Source organism: Saimiri boliviensis, chromosome 5, assembly GCF_048565385.1.
Source record: "Saimiri boliviensis isolate mSaiBol1 chromosome 5, mSaiBol1.pri, whole genome shotgun sequence".
Classification (NCBI taxonomy): domain Eukaryota; kingdom Metazoa; phylum Chordata; class Mammalia; order Primates; family Cebidae; genus Saimiri; species Saimiri boliviensis.
The window spans coordinates 5,233,569-5,257,986 of record NC_133453.1 but is presented as its reverse complement, the minus strand read 5'-3'; the positions used below and the strand labels follow the sequence as shown (position 1 = coordinate 5,257,986).

The 24,418-nt window shown below is 40.4% G+C and overlaps 1 protein-coding gene across 3 annotated transcripts in view; it reads right to left on the bottom strand.

Annotated features, from left to right (window-relative positions):
- The window catches only part of DRC11 (dynein regulatory complex subunit 11), a 174,468-nt gene that overhangs the window by 123,541 nt on the left and 26,509 nt on the right, over positions 1 to 24,418 (bottom strand). For all 3 annotated transcript variants that reach the window (XM_003936741.4, XM_074398811.1, XM_074398812.1), the window contains exon 6: positions 9,572 to 9,777. In XM_003936741.4, the coding sequence (XP_003936790.1) occupies positions 9,572 to 9,777 (206 nt within the window). The remainder of the gene's footprint in view (positions 1 to 9,571; positions 9,778 to 24,418) is intronic.

The following is a 24,418-nucleotide window of genomic DNA, read 5'->3' as shown; positions in this document are numbered from 1 at the left end:
AGTAGAGACGGGGTTTCACTGTCTTGGCCAGGCTGGTCTTGAACTTCTGACCTCGTGATCCACCCGCCTCGGCCTCCCAAAGTGCTGGGATTACAGGCACAAGCCACTGTGCCTGGTCAGGACCAGCTTTTAAAAATGTGACTAGTGATGGGAGGTGCTGCAGGCCTGAGAGCTCAGAGTTGCTATTAGGGAAAGCATCAGGCTGGAGTGGAGGGAGGAACGTGAAGACGGGACATTCTGTCCATTGCTGGAAAGCTCTCTGGACAGAGTATGGCCGCTCTCGCTATCTGTGGATTAGCTCTTGAGTTTGACTGGCATCTACTGGGGAGATGGCAAAGAATCTGGAGGTCTCCCCAGGTCCCACAGGACTTTGAATGACAAAGCTGAACTCACAGAGCTGTATACTGAAAGGGGAGAATTTTACTGCATTTAAATAGTTTCTTAATTTTAAAAATGAAAAAAAAAATTAAAGAAGCATTTCAAGACCTCCTCCAGAAAGAATGTGCACTTGCTGGCGACCTGGAGACATGCTGCTCACCTGCCTCGAGCACACTGTGTGCTGGTTTTTAAATTTCATTTTATTTTTAGTTTGTCCGCCCTGTTACCCCCTCAGCTGCATGCCCACCCACCCCTGGCAGCCCTTGCTCCCCACTCCTGCACCACCGGCCAGCCTCTCCTCTGTAGGTCGGCAATGCCGCATTTTGACTGTGGGTGCCACAAAAGTTGTGTACAGCTGTGAATACAAAGGCACCAGACTCTGGAATAAAAACATGGGGTACTATGGATACGGGAAACATCCAAATAGCAAGTTGTATATCTGAGAATCTGATGGCCTTCCTGCAGGTTTAACATTGATGACTGAGGGTGTATCTTGTGTCATACACTGTCCCAAGGGCTTTATATTTACAAATCTATATTACTCTACCTATGAGGTAGGTACTATTACTACCCCAGCTCCTTTTTAAGATGAGGAAATGGAGGCACAGAGAGGTTAAGTAACTGGATCAAGGTTACACAGCCTGCAAGTGGTAGAGCTGAGATTTGAACCCAGGGCCTCTGCTCCTCTACATGCCTGTGGAATTTGCAATGCATTTGCTGATTAGAGATGCAGAAGACACCATCACATCAGAAGACCGAAAGCCGTGGCTGGTCTACATCTTCAATCAGGCTCACCTGCTGAGGACTCCAATAACCTCAAACCTCCATGTTTTCCCAGATCACCCCCATTTCTGACTGATTATGTGTTGGTTTAAAAGATGGAATGTGGCTACCTAATTCACATCACCTTCAAATTCCTTAAGCTTACATGAGTTAAAAGGAGTCTGCTTAAATCAGACTAGCAATGCCCCTCGAACAGTGCCAGAGCTGGCACCTGATGGGAGTGAGGTGGAGGGTGGGTGTTTACCTCCCTCTGCCCTGAAGGATGAGCTGGAAGTCAGGAATACTTTCAACAAACTAAGTAATAAGCGTAGGTGGTGGAGAAATGGCAATGGTCCACGATAGCGCAATTTGGAATTTTCACTTGGAAAGATCCTCAGACCTAGAATCAGTCCCAGGGTCCAGAGTTGACAGCCACTCAGGTGGCTCCGAAGCCCGTGGGGAGATGAGGAGAGGCTGTGGCATCTTCAGTGGTAGAAGCCTACAGTTCCAAAGCTGGCCGTGGACCACGGAGCCCATCTGGGCTTCATGCTTCTCTGTTATCACCCCAAGGGGCTGGATGAGGTTACAGCTGAGACCCCTTTATACTTTAACGTGAAGCTTATTGATAAATCCTGAGACCTAGATGGAGTTCAGGCCAAGAGAAGTACCAATCAGAGCAAGATGCTTTCTGGTAACAGGTGTATCTGTGACTGCTCGGGACGATATGGGAGCCACTAGCAAGCAACACGGAGCCATCTAAGCTTAAATTTAAATGAAATAAAATGAAATGTAATTAAAAATTCAGATCCTCAGTCACCCCTGCCACCTTTCAAGTGCTCATTAGCCGCATGTGTCCAGAGGCTATCACACCAGACGGTGCACATCAAGCACCTTTCCACCACTGCACAAAGTGCTGTTGGGCAGCCCTGGTCTGCACAAATGCAAATGTCCGTAATTCCTTCCTTCATTATGAATGCTATTAGTGAATGAAAGGGATGACCGTGCTCATCTCATAGAGCTGTTCAGGGTTGTAGTAGACACTGAATAATGATCCCCAAAGATACTGAGTTCTAATCTCCAGAGTCTGTAAATCGTATCTCATATGGAAAAAGGGGCTTTATAGATGTGATTAAGAACCATGAGATGGGGAGATTATTGTGGACAATCCAGGCATATCTTAAATGCAGTCCTAAGTGTCCTGTAAGAGACAGGGAGAAGGAGATTTGATGAACATCGAAGAGGACAAGGTAACGTGACCACAGAGGCAGAGAATAGAGTGAAGTAGCCACAAGCCAAGGAATGCTGGAAGCCCCCAGAAGCCAGCAGAGGCAAGGAAGGGATCCTCCCCTGGAGCTTCCGGGGGGAGCACAGCCCTGCTGGCACCTTGATGTCAGTCTCTTGATTTGTGAACTGGGAGAAAATAAATTTCTCTTGTTTTAAGCCACCACAGTTCAATAGCAAACTAATACTGGGTTAAATTAGTTAATGTATAAAGCGCTTTGAATTCCTGGTGTAGAATAAGTGCTCAGTAACTGCTAGTTCCTATTATAATTGAATACACACCTAATGTGTCCAACCACCAAAATGGTTCCAACTACAAGGGAGGCCAGGGGTGGGGTACAGGGAAGGAGCCCACATTTGAGTTACTGCTCTGGGAGTAGGAGGTAGGGCTGAAGGTTTAAGTAGAGGGCATCGGTATTTGCTTGATGAACAACTGAAGCGCCTTCAAACCCAAATTGTGTTCCTCAAATTGCAGTATATGACAAAAGTAGCTGTTTCAAATAGTTCATCCAATACAAAGAAGAATAAACACAACTGTCTCACTCTCTAGAAAATTCTGGGCCCTTAGAGCTTAAGTGTGAGGCAAAAGAAAACACACTGGGGTGAGGTAGGACATAAAAGCCAAGAGAATTAATTAACTAAAAAGCTTTGAGAAGCAATGTGAGAGTTCACTTAGGGAATGCACAAGCTATGTAAAAGTAAGCAACCAACGACAAGAGAAAATATTTGAAGAAAATCTCACTGAGAGCAGAAAACATACACATAAATTGCATAACCTCAACAAGTAATTTGTGGGGCCCAAGTGTTTTATTTGCATCACTTCATTCAACCCCCCCAGCATCAGAGAAGTGATGCCCAGGGGCTCCCGGCCAGCAAGGGGGCATTTGCTGGCAGAACATGGGCACTGGGCTGCTGTGACTATATCGTTTTTCTCACTGCTGCTTTCTTTCTCTCTCTCTGGCTTTCCTATCAGCCAGTTAAAACAAAAGACAAATGATAAACTGAGAAGTCATTATTGCAATAATTCAAAAAGCTGCCATATCTTTCATACATATATAACTACATTTCAGAGATCACTAAGCAAACAAACAAAAAACACAAAAAGGGAAGCGGATAAATGGCCATTTTACAACACTCACAGCAAAGAAGCCAAAAGATTCTTTGACCGCCCTATTAATACACGCGTGCAAATTAAAAGATGACTGAGATATCATTTTTCCTTCATCAATTTGGTAAAATATTTTAAAAAGTCATAATTAATTCATTAGTGTATCCATGCAATCGAAAGTGAGGCCATCAAAACAAAGATGTTTTTCTTTGGAAACGTATTTTAAGGATACGGGAAAATCCAATGTTAAATTTTTACAAATTGGAGAAAGGATTCCTAAAACTGTAATGAAAATACATATGTAAGAGAAAAGGACTGGAAGGAAATTTATCAAAAAATTTCATGGTGGCTATCTCTATATCCTGACAGATGATTTTAATTTTCCTCTTTAAGATCTATCTTGTGAATGTTCTACAATGAGCATTACTTTTAATGTTGGTGAAAAAACTTCATATACAATAACAAAAATTGACTTAAAAAACAGCCCATTTTGTCAGCTCGAAGTGCTGATTCAATGAGATAAGCATAGTATTGCAAATTGTGGGAGTGCATATTAACTGTAACTTTTAAGAATCTGTTGAGCCATCATCGTGTGTCCTACTGGAATTTTTCCTGAGGACTGATCACGTTTCATGGTTCAAAAGACAATATTTGCTTTTTATTTGCCTTTGATTTAAAAAAGCAAGGAAAGGGATTTTATCAAAGTCAATCAGATAAGTGTAATCCAATTAAAGAAAATAAATATATTCTTGATCTTACATTACTTCAAAAAGAGGCATCTTTACATCTTTGTGAATTCTGCACTGCACACCCATGAGGATGACTCCAACTAGCCTCCAAACTGTCAGGTCAAGGATGTGGGATAAAGTGTTCTCAAGGGAACAGGCCAGTGAGGGCTGGATCTTCAAAGGAAGCCCATAAACCCTGGGACAACTGAGAAGGCGCTCCCGGGATGACACCCAGAGCTGCTCCCGTCTCCCGTGACCCTGGTGGGGAAGGAACTCGCATCCACGGCCAGCCCCGTCTCCCTGCCCTTTCATCAAAATACAGCTGCCATTGGTGCCCAAGGCATTACATTCATTGATGTTTCTAAAATCAGGGCGTCTTAAAAATGTAAAATCAACCCAAGTAGATGGGCTTTCTTTCCCCTCACATATTTTTAACGAGGGTTTTTATTATAAAAATAACACTTATTTTCTATACTTTTAACAGTACAGAAAATTGTGAAACAGAAAGTTACCCTACCACTCTAGCCCCTGGAGGTAGCCATGCTGACAGTTTCTAGTGTATCCTTCCAGAGCTTTCCATCCATCTACAAACATATATTTATTTTATTTATTTATTGAGACCAAGTCTCACTCTGTCGTCCAGGCTGGAGTGCAGTGGTGCATTCTTGGCTCACTGCAACCTCTGCCTCCCAGTTTCAAGCAATCCTCTCACCTCAACTTCCTGAGTAGCTGGGATTACAGGCACCTGCCAACACGCCCAGTTAATTTTTGTATTTCTAGTAGAGATGGGGTTTCACTATGTCTGTCAGGCTGGTCTCAAACTCCTGACATCAGGTGATCTTCCCACCTCAGCCTCCCAAAGTGCTGGGATTACAGGTGTGAGCCATTGTGCCTGGCCTGCAAACACATATTTAATAAGTTAAATATATATATATAGTGAATATATATATATATATATACATATACATATATATATGTAAAATATTTTAGCATATTTGGTGTTATAGTTGTACATAGTACTTTCAACTTGGTTTTGTTAATAACAAATTAGATTTTAACCTGTCTATATGAAAGTAAGAATCATTTCATTTACTGAAAATACATTTTTGAACACCTATTCTCTGACACATGAGAAAATGAGGGAAGCTCCTGAGAAGGGAAATTCGTGAAGGCTGAGCACACGGCATCCTTGTTAACTATGAAAACTATGGTTTTAAGTGTAAACCAGAGTGATTTAATTAGAAGACTTAATTCTTTTGAAACAATGCCTTTTTACCTGCATTTCCATGATTGCAGTTGCACAAAATCATCCTAAGTATGTTTTCTCCAGACCCAATTATGTAATTGAATAAGAATGAAAAGCTGTAATACCATTGGCTTGCACCATTCACTGCTCATTCATGAAATTCATACAGCAGTTTCATCCAAGTACCAGGCAGAGTTTTAATTGGGAGGGGGGCACCTGAGTGAGCAGTGGTTACAGGCTGAGAGAAATGCCAGTGGCCCACACGTAGAGGTCTAAGCACCCTTCACCTGTTCACAACTCCGTGAAACAGGGACGATTCTCGTCCTCGTATCACAGATGAGGAAACTGACGCACAGAGAAGCTAAATGACTTGCCCAAGGTTGCACCGCTGTTCTGTGGGAAGCAGTGACTCCAGTCTGCGTTCCTAACCATTGAGCAAACCTGCCTGGAGGAGGAAAGCGGAGGGGCTCCCAGAGCTCAAGGAAGAGGCGGAAGGAACCTGGAAGGAGGGTCAAGGGCCTTTCATAACAAGTGACTCTCAACTTGAACAACCAAGTAGTGGGGCAACATGGTGGGGGAAGGAAAGAGGGGAGGGAGGGTGGGGACCCTGTGTCCTCAGGCCCCATTCTGCAAGGGCTTCAGCCAAAGAGCAAGGTGAATGTTGAGACCCTGGCAGAAGCTCTGGAATGGCTGAGGAGACTCTGAACTTCGAGGCGGTGCTCATCTTCCTGCCTGGACAGCATTGGGTGGGGTTGATGGTAGCAAAATGTGGAGGACCTGCTGGCTAGGCCCCTGAGAGCTGGGCCTGGCACCACCTACGCTCATGGGGGCCATGGAGGTTCTGAGAGAACAAGCAGCCAGCAGAGCTGGGCTCAGACCCAAGAGGCCTGGATGGTGGCTGGCCAGTCCTGGGGACACATGGCAGAAACCACAGGTTGCAAACGAAGCCCCCCACAGACCAGGTGGGCTGGACCAGCACAGCCACACCACATGGCTGCAGAAACCCACCACGGGCCGGGTGTGGTGGCTCACGCCTGTAATCCCAGCACTTTGGGAGGCTGAGGCGGGCAGATCACTTGAGGTCAGGAGTTTGAGAACAGTCTGGCTAACATGGTGAAACCTCATCCCTACGAAAAATACAAAATTAGCCAGATGTGGTGGAACGAACTTGTAATCCCAGCTACTTGGGAGGCTGAGGCAGAAGAATCGCTTAAACCAGGATGGCAGAGGTTGCAGTGAGCTGAGATCACACCCCTGCACTCCGGCCTGGGTGACACAGTGAGAATCTGCCTCAAAAAACTGAAAATGAAACCCAGCAGGGCATGAAACCGGGTGTGCCTGGCACTCTTTGCCCCAGCTGCCAGCTTGTTGGTGTGAGGATATGGAATTTCCTTTTGCAGTCAGATGCAGTAAGAAGAAAAAGAGGGCAAGATTCTTGAGAGAAAGAGACATTTGAATTGGCTTCAAGTTTGCCCATGAGACAGTTAATATGAAAGAAATCACTTTAAACCAGAAGAGACAGGGTCACCTATAACTGGCAAATGCAAGTCTTCACCCCTCACTTTTAAAATTATTTACTATTTTCCTTTTTACCGTGACCCTTTTTTGGTGAAGATGCAAGTCTTACGCCATGAGCAGGAGTGGGAGTCTGAGAACGTTCGTAGCGATTGGAAAACTGGGTGTTGGTATTCTGGATAACAGAAGGACATGCTATTTTTAAGAACGAAAGCACTGCATTTTTGCTGACATACTACCATTACTGTGTTACATTCCTAACAGTTTTGTGGAGGTCTGAGTGATATGCAATAAACTGATATTTCAAGGATAGAATTGTAGACGTTGTGACAAATGTATACTCTCATGAAACCATCCCCAGAAAGCAAGGAGGAAAGTGATGGAGAAAGAGGGATAAGGGCACAGCGACATCTTCTGCTCAATTAACACCTGCCCTGTCTCCATTCAGCATCATCAGTAAAGAATTTATACAACACCGAACTCCGCCTTTAAAATACCCGTTATCCTATTTTGCTATAAAATATCCCTGATAAATAAGACATGGAAAGAAAACCTCACAAATGTAATCAATTTTGCATTTTAAAATTGTGTTTGTAGGAAACGATGGAACTCTCAGTGAAAAGCATGTCATGACTATGCCAAACATTCATAAAGAAACTGTGATATAAAATTGAAGTATTATTGAGGAGATAGTCCATCAGGATCCCATGCAAAGTTAAGATGAGACGTTCATAGCAGTTTAGATTTTCGTAAATCACTGTAAAGTAACTGATATGTATTAGATATCTATTGCTGCATAACAAGTTACTCCGAGCCTTAGCAGCTTGAAACAGCAAACACGTATCTCGTCACAGTTTCTGTGAGCAGGGAACCAGATGTGGCTCAGCTGTGCACCTCTGCTTCAAAGTCTCTCACAAGGCTGCCACCAAAATGCTGGCGGGGACTGTGGTCTCATCTGATGGCTCACCTGGGTCAAGGGGATCCACTTCCCAGTCCATGCCTGTGGTTGCTGGCAGCATTTCGTTCTCAGGCTGCTGGAGGGGGGCCCTCAGCTTCTCACAGCTAATGCCTGGGAGCCTCCCCCTGCTCCCTGCCACACATGCCTCTCCACTGGGCAGCTGACACCATGGCAGCTGACTCCTCTGAGCCAGCAAGGGACAGAAGGCAAGTCAGAGCACAGGCAAGGTGAGCAGGATGAAGGTGATATCCTTCTCTTTGGAAGTGAGTTACTAGGTATAGCTCACAGTCCAGGGGGGGGACCACTGGAGGCCAGCTTAGAGGCTGCCTGCCACAGATATCTTTTAATAGAATCTTCTGAGAGAAAGTTTGTTTTTTCTATTGCCAACATTTAAATTCTCTGGTCCTGATGAGCTAACCAGAGTTGGCATCAGGGTATCTTGAGACCCGATGTGATATGGTGCAATAACCCACCAAGAAAACAGATGGCCAAGTCTGCCTTCTATGGCTCCTGGGACCATCACAGCAATCTGCCCTCTTTCCTTCCCTTTTTAAAATAAAACTGATTTTAACAACTCTTCTGATCAGGTTACCAATAAAGTGTTCTGCTGTGTAGAAAAATGCTCTAATGAATACTGTTTAAAAACTGTCTTTGGTAAACAAGTTTTAATTCATTTAACATATCATTTACGTGCATTAAAGAACCTTAAATATGATTAGGCCCAGAGCCTTGTTCCCAAAACTACCTATCTATCCATCTGATAGTCTGGATGACCCCTCCAAATCTCATGTGGAAATATGATTCCCAGTGTTGGAGTTGGGGCCTGGTGGGAGGTGTCTGGGTCATGGGGGCTGATTCCTCCTGGCTTGGTTCTGTCCTTGCTACAGTGAGTGAGGTCTTGTGAGACTTGGTTGTTTAAAAGTGTGTGGCACCCCTCCCCACTGCCAACCCCACACGCTCTCTTTTGCTCCTGCTCTTGCCATTTGACATGCCTGCTCCTGTATCACCTTCCACCATGAGTTAAAAGCTCCCTGATGCAAACAGAAGCAGATACCAGCACCATGCTTCCTGTAAAGCTTATAGAGCCTTGAGCCAACTAAGTTTCTTTTCTTTACAAATTATTCAGCCTCAGATATTTCTTTATAGCAATGCAAGAATCACCTAACACACCATCATTTCAAGGAGACCTGGTGGCCAGGTGTAAAGTCCCAGGAATAAACAGCCGCTTCAAAGCATTATGAAAGAGAAGGACCATGATCCAGGATTTCAAGCTTCTTACAAGGAGAGAGGCTGGCTAAATGCCAGATGGGAAGGTTGTTGCTGGGTCCCCTGGCTTTTGGACAGACCTGGCCTGTGACGTTCTGCCATCCTGGGTCTATGTCATACACCCATGATATTCCAATCCATGGGGTCACAGAGGCATTATGTGGACCATTTTCCCCTATTTTAAAAAATAAATTTCTGAATTTTTAGTTTTGGCAAGCCGAGAAACCTCATGACTCTCTATCAATATGCTTCTGTGCTTAAAAACATACAATAACCTCAGCTGCTAAAGATAGACTGTCTGGATATACCATGATGTAGCTCATGTTTACCTGCATTCGATGAACCAATGGCGGATCTGGTCTTGAAGGTTCTCCTTGATGTCCACACCTTCCATCAACTTCAGGTCATTCTTGATGGTGACCAGGGCCTCCCTGTAGTCCTCTTCATGCTTTATCTGGACCTCGTTCCGCAGGCGGTCCACCTTTTCAGCCTGTATTACTGTAGCACTGACTTCATTAAAGAGAGGAGGTGGAGTCTGAAAATACACACAAGCAAAAAGGTTTGAGGTCATAAAAGTTACAGAGCTGGTAAAAAAAAAAATCAGAAACTAATCAAATGTGTCAATATCTTCCATGGTGTCCTAGAAAAGGCAAATAAGAAATACAAACATCTAGAGGAAGCACAGTCAACTGAGTGCATTTACTCAGTGTATTTAACCCAAAGTCCCCGACGTAATGCTTTATGTTCCTTTGTTTTGAAATTTTAAGCTTCGTTTGAGGTTTCTCTCCTGTCAACAACATAGATCTGGCTTAAAAAACAACTCAATCGGAGAATTACAGAAATGAAAAGTTTTATTCATTGTATAGAAGAAACATTTGGAGCTAATCTTGTCACCTTAAGTGTTTTATCAAACACACTTTCTTTTTTTTTTTTTCCTTTCCTACCTTCTGTTGGATTTATGGAGTTAGCTTTGTTCATTCTTGTCATGTAGTAGTTTAAAAATTCTATGTCTTATTTTAATCTTCTACTGGCCATTCATAAAATTTTAACCTGTTACTTAACACCTGTATTTCCATCTTTGTCTAGAATTTATCATTATCTAGAGCTTCTTTGAACAAGTCTAGGACCTATGCATGTGTTCACTTTTGTTCCCACAACCTCTCATTTTAAAATATCATAGACTGTAATTAACTTTGAAAAGCAGCATATGTTTCCAATTAACTATGAGATGTCCTGGTTTCTCTGCTTACCCTTTGCATCAGTCCATTTTTGCACTGCTATTAAAGAATACTGGAGTCTAGGTAATTTATAAGGAAAATAAATTTATTTTGGTTCTGCAGGCTGTATGAGAAGCATGGTGCCAGCATCTGCTTGGCTTCTGGTGAGGCCTTAGGAAGCTTACAATCATGGCAGAAGGTGACAGGGTGCCAGTGCATCATGCGGTGAAACAGAGCAAGAGAGAAAGAAGGGGAGGTCCCAGACTCGTATAAACAACCAGATCTTGTGTGAACTGAGAGAGAATTCACTTCTCACCAAGGAGATGGTGCTAAGCCATTTATGAGAGATCTGCCCCCACGATCTATCACCTCCCACTGGGTTCTAACTCCGACACTGGGAATCACATTTCAAAATGAGATTTGGAGGGGACAAACATCTAAACCTTACCACCCTTGTTCTTGTTTCTTGTATTCAGTTTCATTTTGCTGAAGTATGTCCTTGAGTGTAACTTTCAGAATGATTAAGTACAGCCATAAATATTATAAGGACTTGCATTTCTAAAGATGTCTTCATTTGGCCCCTCCCACTTAATGGCATTTTGGTAGTTTCCTTGAGGAATACTACTTCTAATATATAGAGTTTCCAATGCCTATTTGGAAATTGAATTGTTGTTCCTTTGTAAATAAGCCGTTTCCCTCCCTGAAAGTGTTCATAATGCTTTACTCTTAGAGTTTTGAAAGTTCATCAAAATGTATCTAGGTGCAGGCATTTCTTCATTGTATTCTCCTTTGGTAGGACTATTCAATATAAAGAATTGTCTTCAACTCTTCAAGTGTTTATTTTATTTCTTTTTTTCCTTTTCTTTGTCTGCAACAAACATTAGATAAATACCATACCACCAGATTGATCTTTCATGACTCTGAACTTTTCTATTTTTCTTTTGCCTGCTTGCACTCAGTGATAGTGCAAACAGGAGACTTCTTTAGCTTATTTTCCAGAATAAATTTGACTTTTAGTTACACCTATTGTTTGGATTTTTAAAAGTTTGGAGTGGTTATTGTTATTGTTTTAATTTTTGGCATGCTTTTATTTTCCCAGAATTGTTTCTTATTCTATACTTGCTCCTTTCTTAATTTTTGTAGTCACTATGGAGAAATATTTTTACATGCGTCGTATCTTCAAATATCTCTGAATATACTAGTGAATTATTTTTTCCAAGTTTTTTTTTTCTTGAAATTCTGGAGACCTTAAAAAATATAGATTCCTAGTTCCATGATACAACCAAAAAATTAGTTTTGGAAAACCTTCAGGTGACTCTAATAATTACCCAGGTTTGGGAAACACTAACTGTGCTAGAGCCGGGCGTGGCAACCTAAAGCTGATGAGTCAATCCTGGCCCACTGCATATTTCTGTAAATAAAGTTTTATTGAAAGTTTATTGTCACAACCATTAATTTATGTATTGTTTATGGCTACCCTCACAATGTAATGACAACGTTCATGTTCTGACAGAAATTGCGTGGCTTGCAAAACTTAAAATGATGATGATGATGATGACCACAATGAAGAAGATGAAGAAAGGAAAGGAGGAGGAAAGAGAGGAGGAAAAGGAGAAGGACGAAAAGAGGAGGAGGGGAAGAAGGAGGAGGAGTTGCTTAGCAGAGGACTCAAAGAAGAAAATGCAAGTATCACTTTCTGAGCTTATACAGAACATTACTCACTGTATAGAAACAGTCTCTTAAAACTTACAAGAACACCCAGCCAAGGCAGGTATTATTATTTATTTATTCATTTACTTATTTTTTGAGACTGAGTCTTGCTCTGACACCAGGTTGCAGTGCAATGGCGGAATTTGGCTCACTGCAACCTCCGCTTCCCAGGTTCAAGTGATTCCCCTGCCTCAGCCTCCTGAGTAGCTGGGACTATAGGTGCATGCCACCACTACTGGCTAATTATTTTTGTATTTCAGTAGAGACCGGGTTTCATCATGTTGGCCAGGATGGTCTCAATCTCCTGACCTCGTGATCTGCCCACCTTGGCTTCCCTAAGTGCTGAGATTACAGACGTGAGCCACAGTGCCTGGCCATATTATCATATAAAATATGAAAACAGAGATGCTAATTAACTTTCCCAAATTCACACAGCTGGCAAATGGCAGAGGCAGGAAACATTACTTAGTTTATCTGATCCAAAGCCTTGCTTTGGGATGATGGGACAGTGTACAGCATTCAACCTTGGCTATCTCTGTGATTTTGTGCAAGGTACTGAATGCCCTAAAGCTCAGTTTCCTCCCCTTTAATCCAGGAATAGCACTAGGCTGTGAAGATTGAATAGGACTCTCTGTAAAGCCTGGCATTGAGGGAATGCTGTGGTTGCTATTGTGATTGTTGTCATTAGGCCAGGAGGCATAAACAGCTAAGTGGGTGAAACCCAGGAATACTAGGGAGTTCTGGAGTAAAGAAACATCCAGGGTTAAGAGTACAACATTAAAGTCCACTTCAAAAGCTGTGAAACAATAATATGACAAAATTCAAGACCCTGTTTACAAAAGACATTAGCAAAACTATACATTTAAATCAATTACTTGAAAAAATCATTATCTTAAAGATTCAATTCATGTCATAAACTGAAATGAATTTCAAATGAACTAGTTAAATGTAACACTCATGTACACACCCACATATACACAATCTCTGAGGAATACCTACGAAACTCTGGAGGTGGGAGGGATTTCACAATGAAGATATCGTTAGGATACAGTGTCCACTCACTCCACAAAGTCAGTGAAAATAGAAAAGGAAATCACATGTATCATATTTTGTAAAAATATACATTCTCAGCAAACTGACACAAGAACAGATGGCAAACACTGCATGTTCTCACTCATAGGTGGGTGTTGAACAGGGGAACATGTGGACTCAGGGAGAGGAGCATCACACACTGGGGGCAGTTGTGGGGAGCGGAGAGAGACAGCGGGGGGTGGGGAGGAAGGGGATGGTGGGGAGGGATAACACGGGGAGAAATGCCAGATACAGTATGCACCTAAAGTTAAATAAACAAATTAAAAAAAAAATCCTAAGGAGAAATTTGAGCTCATTTTCTAAGTTTAGTAAAATGAGAACATACAACTTCTTTATTTTTTGAGACAAAGTCTCACTCTGTTGCCCAGGCTGGAGTACAATGGCACAATCTTGGCTCACTGCAACTTCTGCCTCCCAGGCTCAAGTGATCCTCCCACCTCAGCCTCCTACGTAGCTGGGAGTACAGGTATGCACCACCGCAGCTGGCTAATTTTTTTGTACTTTTTGTAGAGGTGTTGCCATGTTGCCCAGGCTGGTCTTGAACTCCTAGACTCAAGCAGCCCACCTGCCTCTGCCTCCCAAAGTGCTGGGGTCACAGGTGTGAACCACTGTGCTTGGTTGAGAACATACAACTTTTATGATGCAGGGAAAAAAATCACCCTAAAAATTACTTTAAAAGTGAATATAGAATGAGAATTACAGAAGCATTTTAAAGAACAATGTTAAGCACAAATGATCTAATTGCCTCAATACAGGTGCTCAAAAGCATGACTTTTTTTAATGTAATATATTTTGTGTCAAAACGGAACAGTAGGAATTTCCCTTATACAATCATTAAAAATATCCAATTCTTATGTCATCTAGGTAACGTTCTTCATTCCTAGCATTTACATCTTAAGTGTGTAAGACAGAGCCTAAATTCATAGAGATACTTTAATCTCTCCAACAGTTAATTTAAAATTTGTTTTCATGGAGATGTTAAAATGGATCGCTGCAATAAACTACCCCATTTTTTGTCTCTGATGGTGTAAAATTGTTTTTAAGTCTTGCCTTAATAATGTCGCAATTATCTACTGTATAATGTATCATCTGATGTTGCTTTTCCCCAAATTACGTTGTTCCTGTTATTTGTAGGTTTTCTTCACAGACATATACAAGGGTCTTTTCTCCTTTCATCCCTAAAAATGAATGAATGAGCAGGTGACTCTAATTTGTGTCTTGTCAATAGCTCTATAAGAAGTGTCTGGCCGGGTGCTTTGGCTCACACCTGTAATCCCAGCACTTTGGGAGGCTGAGGTGGATGAATTACCTGATGTCAGGAGTTCAAGACCATCCTGACCAACATGGTGAAACCCTATTTCTACTAAAAAAAATACAAAAATTAGCCGGGCATAGTGCCAGTTGCCTGTAATGTCAGCTACTTGAGAGGCTGAGGCAGGAGAACTGCTTGAACCTGGATGGTGAAGGTCGCAGTGAGCTGAGATCACGCTACTGCACTCCAGCCTGGGTGACAGAGTGAGATTCTGTCACAAACAGACAAACAAAAAACAAGTGTCCAACAAACTTCCTAATACTTCCATAATCCATGAGTGGAACAAAACGTTCCCCTGTCACGGATTTTCCTCATAGCCCCTTGGCATGGTACTCTGTCCTACATATTCCCGTGCTGCATTTCTTTATTCATGTCCACATCTATTTTTATTTATTTATTCGTTTATTTATTTATTATTGTCGCCCAGGCTGGAGTGCAGTGGCATGATCTTGGCTCATGACAACTGCTGCCTCCTGGGTTCAAGCAATTCTCCTGCCTCAGCCTCCCTAGTAGCTGGGATTACAGGAGTGCACCACCACGCCTGGCGAATTTTCGTGGTTTTAGTAGAGATGGGGTTTCACCATGTTGGCCACACATCTATCTGAGGTAACAATGAAGACATGGCTATCCCATTGAACAGATGAGAAAACAGAGGTTCAGAACTCAGTAACTTTCCTGTCATTCTATGTTAATGAAGAAGCCAGCAATGAGGCATCCCAGCTCTTTTAGTGCTGTGTTTCTTCTATTACACCATGCTGTGCTGTTAATATGTGTGTGTTCATGCGTGTTTCTTGATATAGACTTTCTCTGACAAAAATACATTTGGGTCATTTGTGGCTCCTTTCTCTGGTTGCTTTTGAATTTAAAGGTTATAACATATTTAGGTCCCATGTTAATGAGCAGCTTTTCCTTTGGGCGAAAACATCTTTTCCTCTTTAGCAACTTTGGCCACATGGAATTCAAATTTGTTAACTCACTGCATAAACAGCAACTCATTTAAAAATAAATTACAAATATTAAAGGGAGATAGAGAACACGATAGTATACTATATATTGAAATACATCAGCTGTAGAATAATGCATCTTAATGAAGGCTTCCCATGTGAATAAACCATTATATTTACAAGCTTTCCATAGTTAATGACCCAGAACTGGATAACGAAACCGACATTTATAGCAAGGTCCTCTGTCAGCAAAAATATACATATTAATAATTGATGTGTCTGTAAAAATAGGACATAATGTGATGCCTCCTGAGTTTGTGGGGAAATAGGACTACATGGTCCATTAACTTAAAATGCTTATTATCTAATGTTTGATGGGCTTTGTCTTTAAAAATCCTTCTTCAAATTAGTAAGACAAAATGGACATTTGTCCAAATGAAAGTCTGTTCAATTTATCAGCTGCAAATATGCTTGCAAATAAGTGACTGAATGCTGGTAACTTTCTGGGGGCAGCTCGCTGTCTTGCCGGGGTGTGTTCTTCCTGGGGCTTTGTGGATATTCAAGGCGAGAAGGCAAAGAAGGAGCAGCCGGGGAAGGGGTAGACAGCTATTCCTAGCAAATGACCATCCCGTGGAATCCCTCGCCATCGTCAGTGCAGAGATTGATGAGCACCGCAGCCCCCCGGACACCTCAGTGTTCATTAGGAAGCAGTTAGAGGCACGTGTTTGGTCAGATCATTGGGCTCGCCACACGCCCTGGCTCTAATTTTGCACATGGAAGACCTCACGCTGTGGAATGCACCGCTCCTCAGTTGGTTCATTTCAAGATCATGCGAAGGGGGAGGTGTTCCTTAGTTTATTAAAATCAGCCATTTTGTTTCATCATTTCATTTCAGAGTAATATATCTATATTTATGTGTCTGTGTTTGTACAATATACCTACTCATGAAGGTGAATCCAGCAGGCGAAGTGAAAAAAGATAGTGCAGGTAGCTAGAGCTGATGGTTTGCTTTTGCCCTCTGCTCAGAGTAAAGTTACGGCAAACCTTTATCTTAGATGCAACAATTTTAATGGGCATAAAACTATTAGAGAATAAAAAATGTTCTAGCCTGTTAAGCTTAATTTTGAAAAAAATTTTTAGTATATAAAAAATTTATTTATTAGGAATTGGGTTATAAGAGGACTAGCTGTGCTTATAATTGATTAGTGGGGGACTTCGCATCTGCTACTTTTGTGCACTACTTTCTTTAAAAATATATTAAACACTTTGATGGCATTTGTGGTTTGCTAAGCACTATTTTAAGTGGTTGTAAAATATTAACTCCCTTATTTCTCAACATAGCCTTATGCTACTATATATCATTATCTTCATCTTACATATGAGAAAACTGAGGCACAGAGAAGTCAAGGAACTTGCCCAGGGTCACACAGCCAGGAAGTGGCTGGGGCTTTGGCTTGAGGCATCTAATTCTGGAGTCTCTGTTCTTACTCTCTGTGCTTTGCTGTCTCTCTCTGCCGATAGGTCTTCTCTGACTTAAGAAATGTTTATGGCTACGATAGACCATACTTTTGTAAAAATTGCGCATTTGTAATTGTAGTACTGCTGAACTGCCTTGCAAAGAGGTTGCACTATTTACGCTCCCTGCACAAGAAGGGCATGACAACGTCTGTGCTTCTATACCTTGCCAACACTGTAACATTAACTTTTTTGGTCTTTGCTAACTTAAATAGGTAAAAGCTGGCAATTTAAAAAGCATTTTTGAATGATGAATGATGTGAGTATCTTAACGCATGATTATAAGCTACTTAAGAAATGAACAGCTAACACTTCCGTGGTGCTTACTGCATGCTACTGCTGCCAGACGCTAGTTTAAATGCTCTACAGATGGCAATTTCTTTAATACTTAACACAGATCTATGAGCGAGGAGTTATTACTACCTCCATTTTGCATCTATAGAAACTGTGGCACAGAGAGACCAAGGTGCCAGCCCAAGTCCACACAGCTAAGAAACGGTCGAACTGGAATCTGAACCCAGGTAGGTTGGCTCTAGGGTTCTTGACCTTAAGTGCTTTAATCTGCTGCAGGAGAGGACTTTGCACTGAGCCCTCATATTGGATAAGTAAAGGCAGATGTCCCACCCTAGAATGTTGGCAAAGGAGTCCTGGGCTCATGGGACAAACAGGAGGGTAAGGAAGATCTTTCTTTTCGTCATTTTGTCTCTGATGATCTGGAGACCTGAGACAAGAATAAAGCTGCATCCCAATATGAAGAAAAAACTAGAAATGAAACCGGAGGCTCCTGAGCAACGAGATCGCAAAATTCCACGTAACAGAAAAGAAAATGGGACCTTTCCTTTGTTTCCCTACAGCCTCCCAGAGTGGACTCTGGAAACCACAGATTCTTCCAGGTGTCCCTGAAATCCTAATCTCCTCACTCAGGTGTCTCACAGCCCTGCAGGCACAGCTGTACCACAACACGGCTTGTTGTGTCTGCAAACTTTTTTCTGGTGCAACAATACAGGCTGTGTGCACGGGGAGGACCAGTTTTGCCTCCACAATTCGCCCCTGCAGCTAGCTATGGCAGCTGCAGGTGAGATCTAAACCCTATAGGCTACTCCAAACTTGACAGTTATCATGTATTTTTGCTTTACAGGTATCATATTTTCAACTGGCTTCACTTCCAATTCATAACTTCAGCAGTATATGACGGCAAAGACCAAGACATTTTGTAGTTTGAACTCAGCTGCACATGTATTTTACACAACCATTTACTTACTTCGAATGTTTTGTGTTTTGTTGCAAGAAACGTTATAGTTCTCGATAGTTTTCCACTGTATGAAATCAGTCAGATATCATGACAACATACTATCATTTTTCAAGATAATTAACATCAGCTACCGTTCCAAGATGGCATATCCTATCCCAAGCTCCAGGCTCGACCATTTTCCTTCAGTCTGTCATAAGAGCCTCCTAACAGCATCTCTGTGAAATAGGTAGCACAATCCTGCCCTTACAGAAGAAGAAACTGAGGCTCGCTGGTGAGTATGCCATTCAAAATCTGCCCACTGGCACACTGCAGAGCTGGGCTTTGAGCCTAGCTCTGTCTGCCTGGGAAGCGCATGCTCCAGACTGCCCCCTCAACCCCATGCCTGGTTCTCCCTCAATGCAGGGGAGCAGGCCTTCAAAGCTGGTGCCTGGAAACCCACACTCGTTTCCAAGGTGCTGCTTCCTTCCCAGGACATGTAGGGAGCAGCCCTTTTGCATTTAAAAAGTATAACAAAATGAAAACAAAGCCAAACAAAAACCCACAAATCACAGTCAATCTGTTTTTCGAGAATAAATTTTTTAAATAAAAACAATCAAAGATCATCTGCAGCAAATATGTTGAATAACGCACATGACCACGCTGGACTATGTAGTTTCATCTCATTTTGAAATGAAAGTGTAATCATCAAAGAGCATTTCATTTAGATTCTCTGCTCACTTTGGCTTTGACAGCAATTCCCAGAGAGGAACCCCATGTTCTGAGGGCAACAAAAGCACAGTTACAGTGTGCACAGAGCTTTCCCAAGTGGAGTCTCGGAAGAGGGCCATGCTCATTTGGGCTCCCAAGCTCGTACTTGGGGTTAGTTGTTAATAAGAAAGAAATTTAATTTATTGACCAAAAAATAATTTAGAATACAGCTTGCTTCATGTCAGAATGGGACGGTGAACAGGGTTTTACGTTGCTTCTAGGATTCAGTAGATGCGTTTAAAAGTGACTGGTCTTCCTCTTTAATAAGTATTCCTCCAGTGTTCTTTATTATAATGCAAACGTTGATAGCTTCAGGGTAACATAAAATATATGATGGTCATGACTGTAGGACAAATTATTTCAAAGGGATCCACAGAATGAAATGTATTACGATCATTAAGTTTCCTTCTGCTTGATCCACCCCATTGACTCTGCCAATTAAAATAACTGCACATACATTTTTAGAGTGCCATTTATTTTTCTTTGTAGATTTGAGAATATAAATACTTGAAATGACAATATCCAAAAAATAATTTATATGACAATGGTAAAAGAAACATGTGATCAGGAATTGAAGGCATGATGATGTCTCTTGCTCTAATTCTGGTTTCAGTTACTAAATAGTCACTCCTGGAAATGTGCCAAACATCTCTCGAAGATATAAATATGGTTTTGATAAGTCAATGGTTTCTACATTGGTATAATGCAACAAAATGGAATAACAAAAAAATAAATTTTAAAATGAGGAGGTAATATCTTAACCAGTGATATAGTGGAAAATACATTCAATTGCAAACATTTCTTGGATTTAGGGTAATAGATTTTGGATTTTTAAAAATAGTTTTCAGCCAGTGAACAGAAGATAACATTCTTTTAAAAACTGAATCCATGTATTTTTCGATGGTGTAAAATTTCGACAAAACACGTAATACCAAGCGAAGACATACTCAAAAGAAAGCAAACCGAAGAAAGCCACATTTAAATACGAAACAGACATTATTCTCTTTATGCCATTCAAACTGTGTATTGCTGAAAAAAATAAAACAAACTTCATTCATGTGAGCTGAGTACATGTAAACTAAAAAGTAACACTAAAAAAAGTTAAAAACATGTAATTCTATCTTTGTATGCTATCAGTGTAAGCTAGTAAGACTTCAGCATGAACAAACTGTGTTTGGCTATTGCCTGAGTTTCTGGTGTGTGGCACAGCACTGGTGTTCAATAAATGTTGACTGAATTCAATGAAATGGAAATCTAATTAAATAGAAGTTGCTGAATCTCAACTGATGCTAAAGTAAAATTTCATATTAAACTTAGATTGTATTAGATTAAATCTTTTGATTTCCAATTTAATTTTTAAAGTAGAAAACTGGATATAACAATTGTTTTTATCATTACATTCTACATCCATGTGTCTCCTAAGGGTGTTGAACACAGAAATAATGACATGCCATCACCTATGTACGTATTCATATACACCAAATGATCTGGAGATCTTAGGGAAAAAATTTAAGAAACTCTACTTCCATTTAATTTTACTTTATTTTTTGTAAAACATATTACTATTTCTTTATTTTTAAAAATGAATGCATAATAGATGTACATATTTTCAGGGTATATGTGATATTTGGATATATTTATGTAATGTGTAATGATCAAATCAGGGTAATTGGACTGTCCATCATCTCAAATATTTCTTTTCTTTATGCTGGGAACATTCAAATCTACTCTTGTTAGCTATTTTAAAATATACAATTGATTATTGTTAACTATACTTTATTGAACTATCAAACACTAGATCTTATTCCTTCTATAGAACTGTATTTTTCTATCCATCATTCAATCTTTCTTCGTCTTCCCTCACCCGCCTACGCTTCCAGTCCTCTAGTAACCACCAGTCTACCCTACATCTTCAGGAGATTCAGTTTGTTAGCTCCCATGTATAAGTGAGAATATGTGATTTTTGTTTTCCTGCGCTAGTTTATTTCACTTAACATAATGACTTCCTGTTCCATTCATGTCTGCAAATGACAGGGTTTCATTATTTTTGTGGCTGAATAATATTCCATTGTGTATGTACATACCACATTTTCTTTACTCACTTATCTGTTAATAGGCACTTAGTCTATTGTACGAAAATAGGCACAATAGCCATATCTTGGCTACTGTGAACAGTGCTACAATGCATATGCAAGTGCAGATATCTCCTCGATGTATTGGTCTCCTTTCTTTTGGATATGCGCTCAATAGTGGGATTGATTGCTGGACCATATGGTATTAGGTTGGTGCAAAAGCAGTTGCGGGTTTTGCCATTACTTTTAACGGCTCTATCAGCTAAATAGTTCTATTTTTAGTCTCTTGAGGAACTTCCATGCTGTTTACCATATCGGCTATACTCATTTCCATTCCCACCAATAGTGCAGGAGTGCTCCTTTTTCTCCACATTCTTGCCAGAATCCATTATTTTTTGTCTTTTTGATAAAATGCATTTTGATTTGATTTTGCGAATGGTGAGATACAGGTGTCTAGCTTTATTCTTCTGCATATGGTTACCCAGTTTTTCTAGCCTCATTTACTGAAGAGACTGTCATTTCTTCCATGTCTGTTCTTGGAGCTCTGTTGAAAATGAATTGGCTGTAAATGCATGGATTTATTTCAGGGTTTTCCATTTTTCATTGGTCTCTGTATCTCTTTTCAAGCCAATATCATGCTGTTTTGGTTACTACTGCTTTGTAGTATATTTTGAAGTCAGGTAGTGTATGCAATACCTCCCACTTTGCTCTTTTTGCTCAGGATTGTTTGGGCTATTCATGGTCTCTTGTGGTTCCATAGGAATTTTAGAATTTTTTTTCTATTTTGTGAAGAATATCATTGTTAGTTTGATAGGGATCACACTAAATCTGTACATTTCTTGGGTAGTATTCACACTTTAACAATATTAATTCTTCCAATCCATGAGCATGGCATATCATTCCATTTTTTATGTTCTCTTCAATTTTTCTCTCAGTGTTTTATAGTTTTCCTTGTAGAAATCTTTTACTTCTTTGGTTTAAATTATTCCTAGGTGTTTCATATTTTTGTAGTTACTGTAAATTGGATTTTTTTTGATTTTTTTTAGATTTTTCACTGTCAGCTATAGAAATGCTACTGATTTTTTGTGTGCTGGTTTGTGTCCTGTAACTTTACTGAATTCATTTATAAATTCTAACTGTTTTTTGACGGATTCTTTAGGTTTTCCTAGCTATAAGATCACGTCATCTGCAAAAAAGGCTAATACTACATCTTTCTTTCCAATTTGGATGTCTTTGATTTATTTCTCTTGCCAAATTACTCTGGCTAGGACTTTCAGTATTATGTTGAATAAAAGCTGTGAGAGTGGGCATCTTGTCCTGTTCCAGAGCATAGAGGAAAGGCCTTCTATTTTCCCCCATTCAGTATGATGTTAGCTGTGGGTTTGTCATATATTGCCTTTATTGTTTGGAGGTATGTTCTTTCAGTGCCCAGTTTGTTTAGAGTTTCTATCATAAAGGGATGTTGACTTTTATTTTTTTTTTCCATGTTTTTTTTTTATTGCATTTTAGGTTTTGGGGTACATGTGATGAACATTTTCACCATGACTTTTATTGAATGCTTTTTCAGCATCTATTGAAATGATCACATGGTTTTTGTTCTTGGTTCTGTTGATGTGATGTTTCATGTTTATTGATTTGTGCATGTTGAACCATTCTTCCATCCCTGGGATGAATCCCACTGGGTCATGGTGAATGATCTTTTTTTTCCCCCCGCCGATTGTATTCTTTAAAATTTAATTTCCAGGGTACATGTGCAGGATGTGCAGGTTTGTTACATAGGTAAACGTGTGCCATGGTGGTTTGCTGCACCTATCAACTCATCACCTAGGTATGAAGCCCCACATGCATTAACTTGCTCTCTGCCTGCCCCCCACTCCAACAGTCCTCAGTGTGTGTTGTTCTCCTCCCTGTATCCACGTGTTCTCATTGTTGTGAATGATCTTTTTAATGTATTATTGAATTTGGTTTGTTAGCGTTTTGTTGAGGACTTCTCCATCTATGTTCATCAGGAATGTTGGCCTGTAGTTTTCTTTTTTTGTGTATGTCTGGCTTTGGTATCAGGCCTTATATAATGAGTTGAAAAGTACCCTTGACTCTTGAACAACATGGGGGTTAGAAGTGCTGGTGCCACACACAGTAAAAAAAATCTGCACATAGCATTTGACTCCCCAAAACTTAACTACTAATAGCCTACTGTTGACCAGATGCCTTACTGATAATGTAAACAGTCCATTAACACATATTTTATATTTTACACGTATTACATACTGTATTTTTACAGCGAAGTGAGAGAAAAGGTTATTAAAACCATAAGAAAGAGAAGATTATTTCACTAAGTTGAAGTGGATCATCATAAAAATTTTCATCCTCATTGTCTTCAAACTGAGTAAGCTGAGGAGGAGGAGAAAGAGGAGGAGTTGGTCTTGCTGTCTTAAAGGTGGCAGAGGCAAAAGAAAAATCTGCTAATAAATGGGCCCATGCAGGTCAAACCTATGTGGTTCAAATATCAACTGGTCTTTTCTTTTCTTTAATTTTTAAAAAAATAGTTTGGGCAGTATTGGTATTAGTTCTTCTTTAAATGTTTAATGGAATTCAGCAGTGAATTCATCAGATCCTGGGCTTTTCTTTGATGGGATGCTTTTTATTATTGATTCAATCTCGTTAGTCATCACTGGTCTGTTCAGGTTTTGTTTCTTCATGGTCCAATTTTGGTAGGTTGTTAAGTGTTCAGACATTTATCTGTTTCTTGTAGGCTTTCCAAATTGTTGGTGTACAGTTGTTTGTCATAGTTTCTAAAGATCCTATGTATTTTTGTGGTATCATTGTTATGTCTCCTCTTAAATTTCTGATTTCTTTTATTGGAGTCTTCTTTTTCCCTCCTAGTTAGTCTAGTTAAAAGTCTGTCAATTTTGTAAACTTTTCAAAAACTCAACTTTTCATTTTGTTGATATGTGTGTGTGTTTTAGTCTCAATTTCATTTATTTCTGCTCTGATCTTTCCTTCTTTCTTTTCACTAATTTTGGGTTTGTTTTCTCTAGTACCTTGAGATGCACTATTAGGTTGTTTGAGCTCTTTCTGTTTTTCTGATGTAGGCCTTAATTTGCTCTAAACATCTCTCCTAGTGCTGCTTTTGTTATATCCCATAGATTTTCATATGTTGGTTTCCATTTTCATTTGTTTCAGGAAATTTTTAAATTTTCTTCTTAATTTCTTCATTGACCCAGTGGTCATCCATGAGCATGTTGTTTAATTTCCATGTTTGTATAATTCCCAAGTTTTCTCTTTTTATTGATTTCTAGTTTTATTCCATTGTCG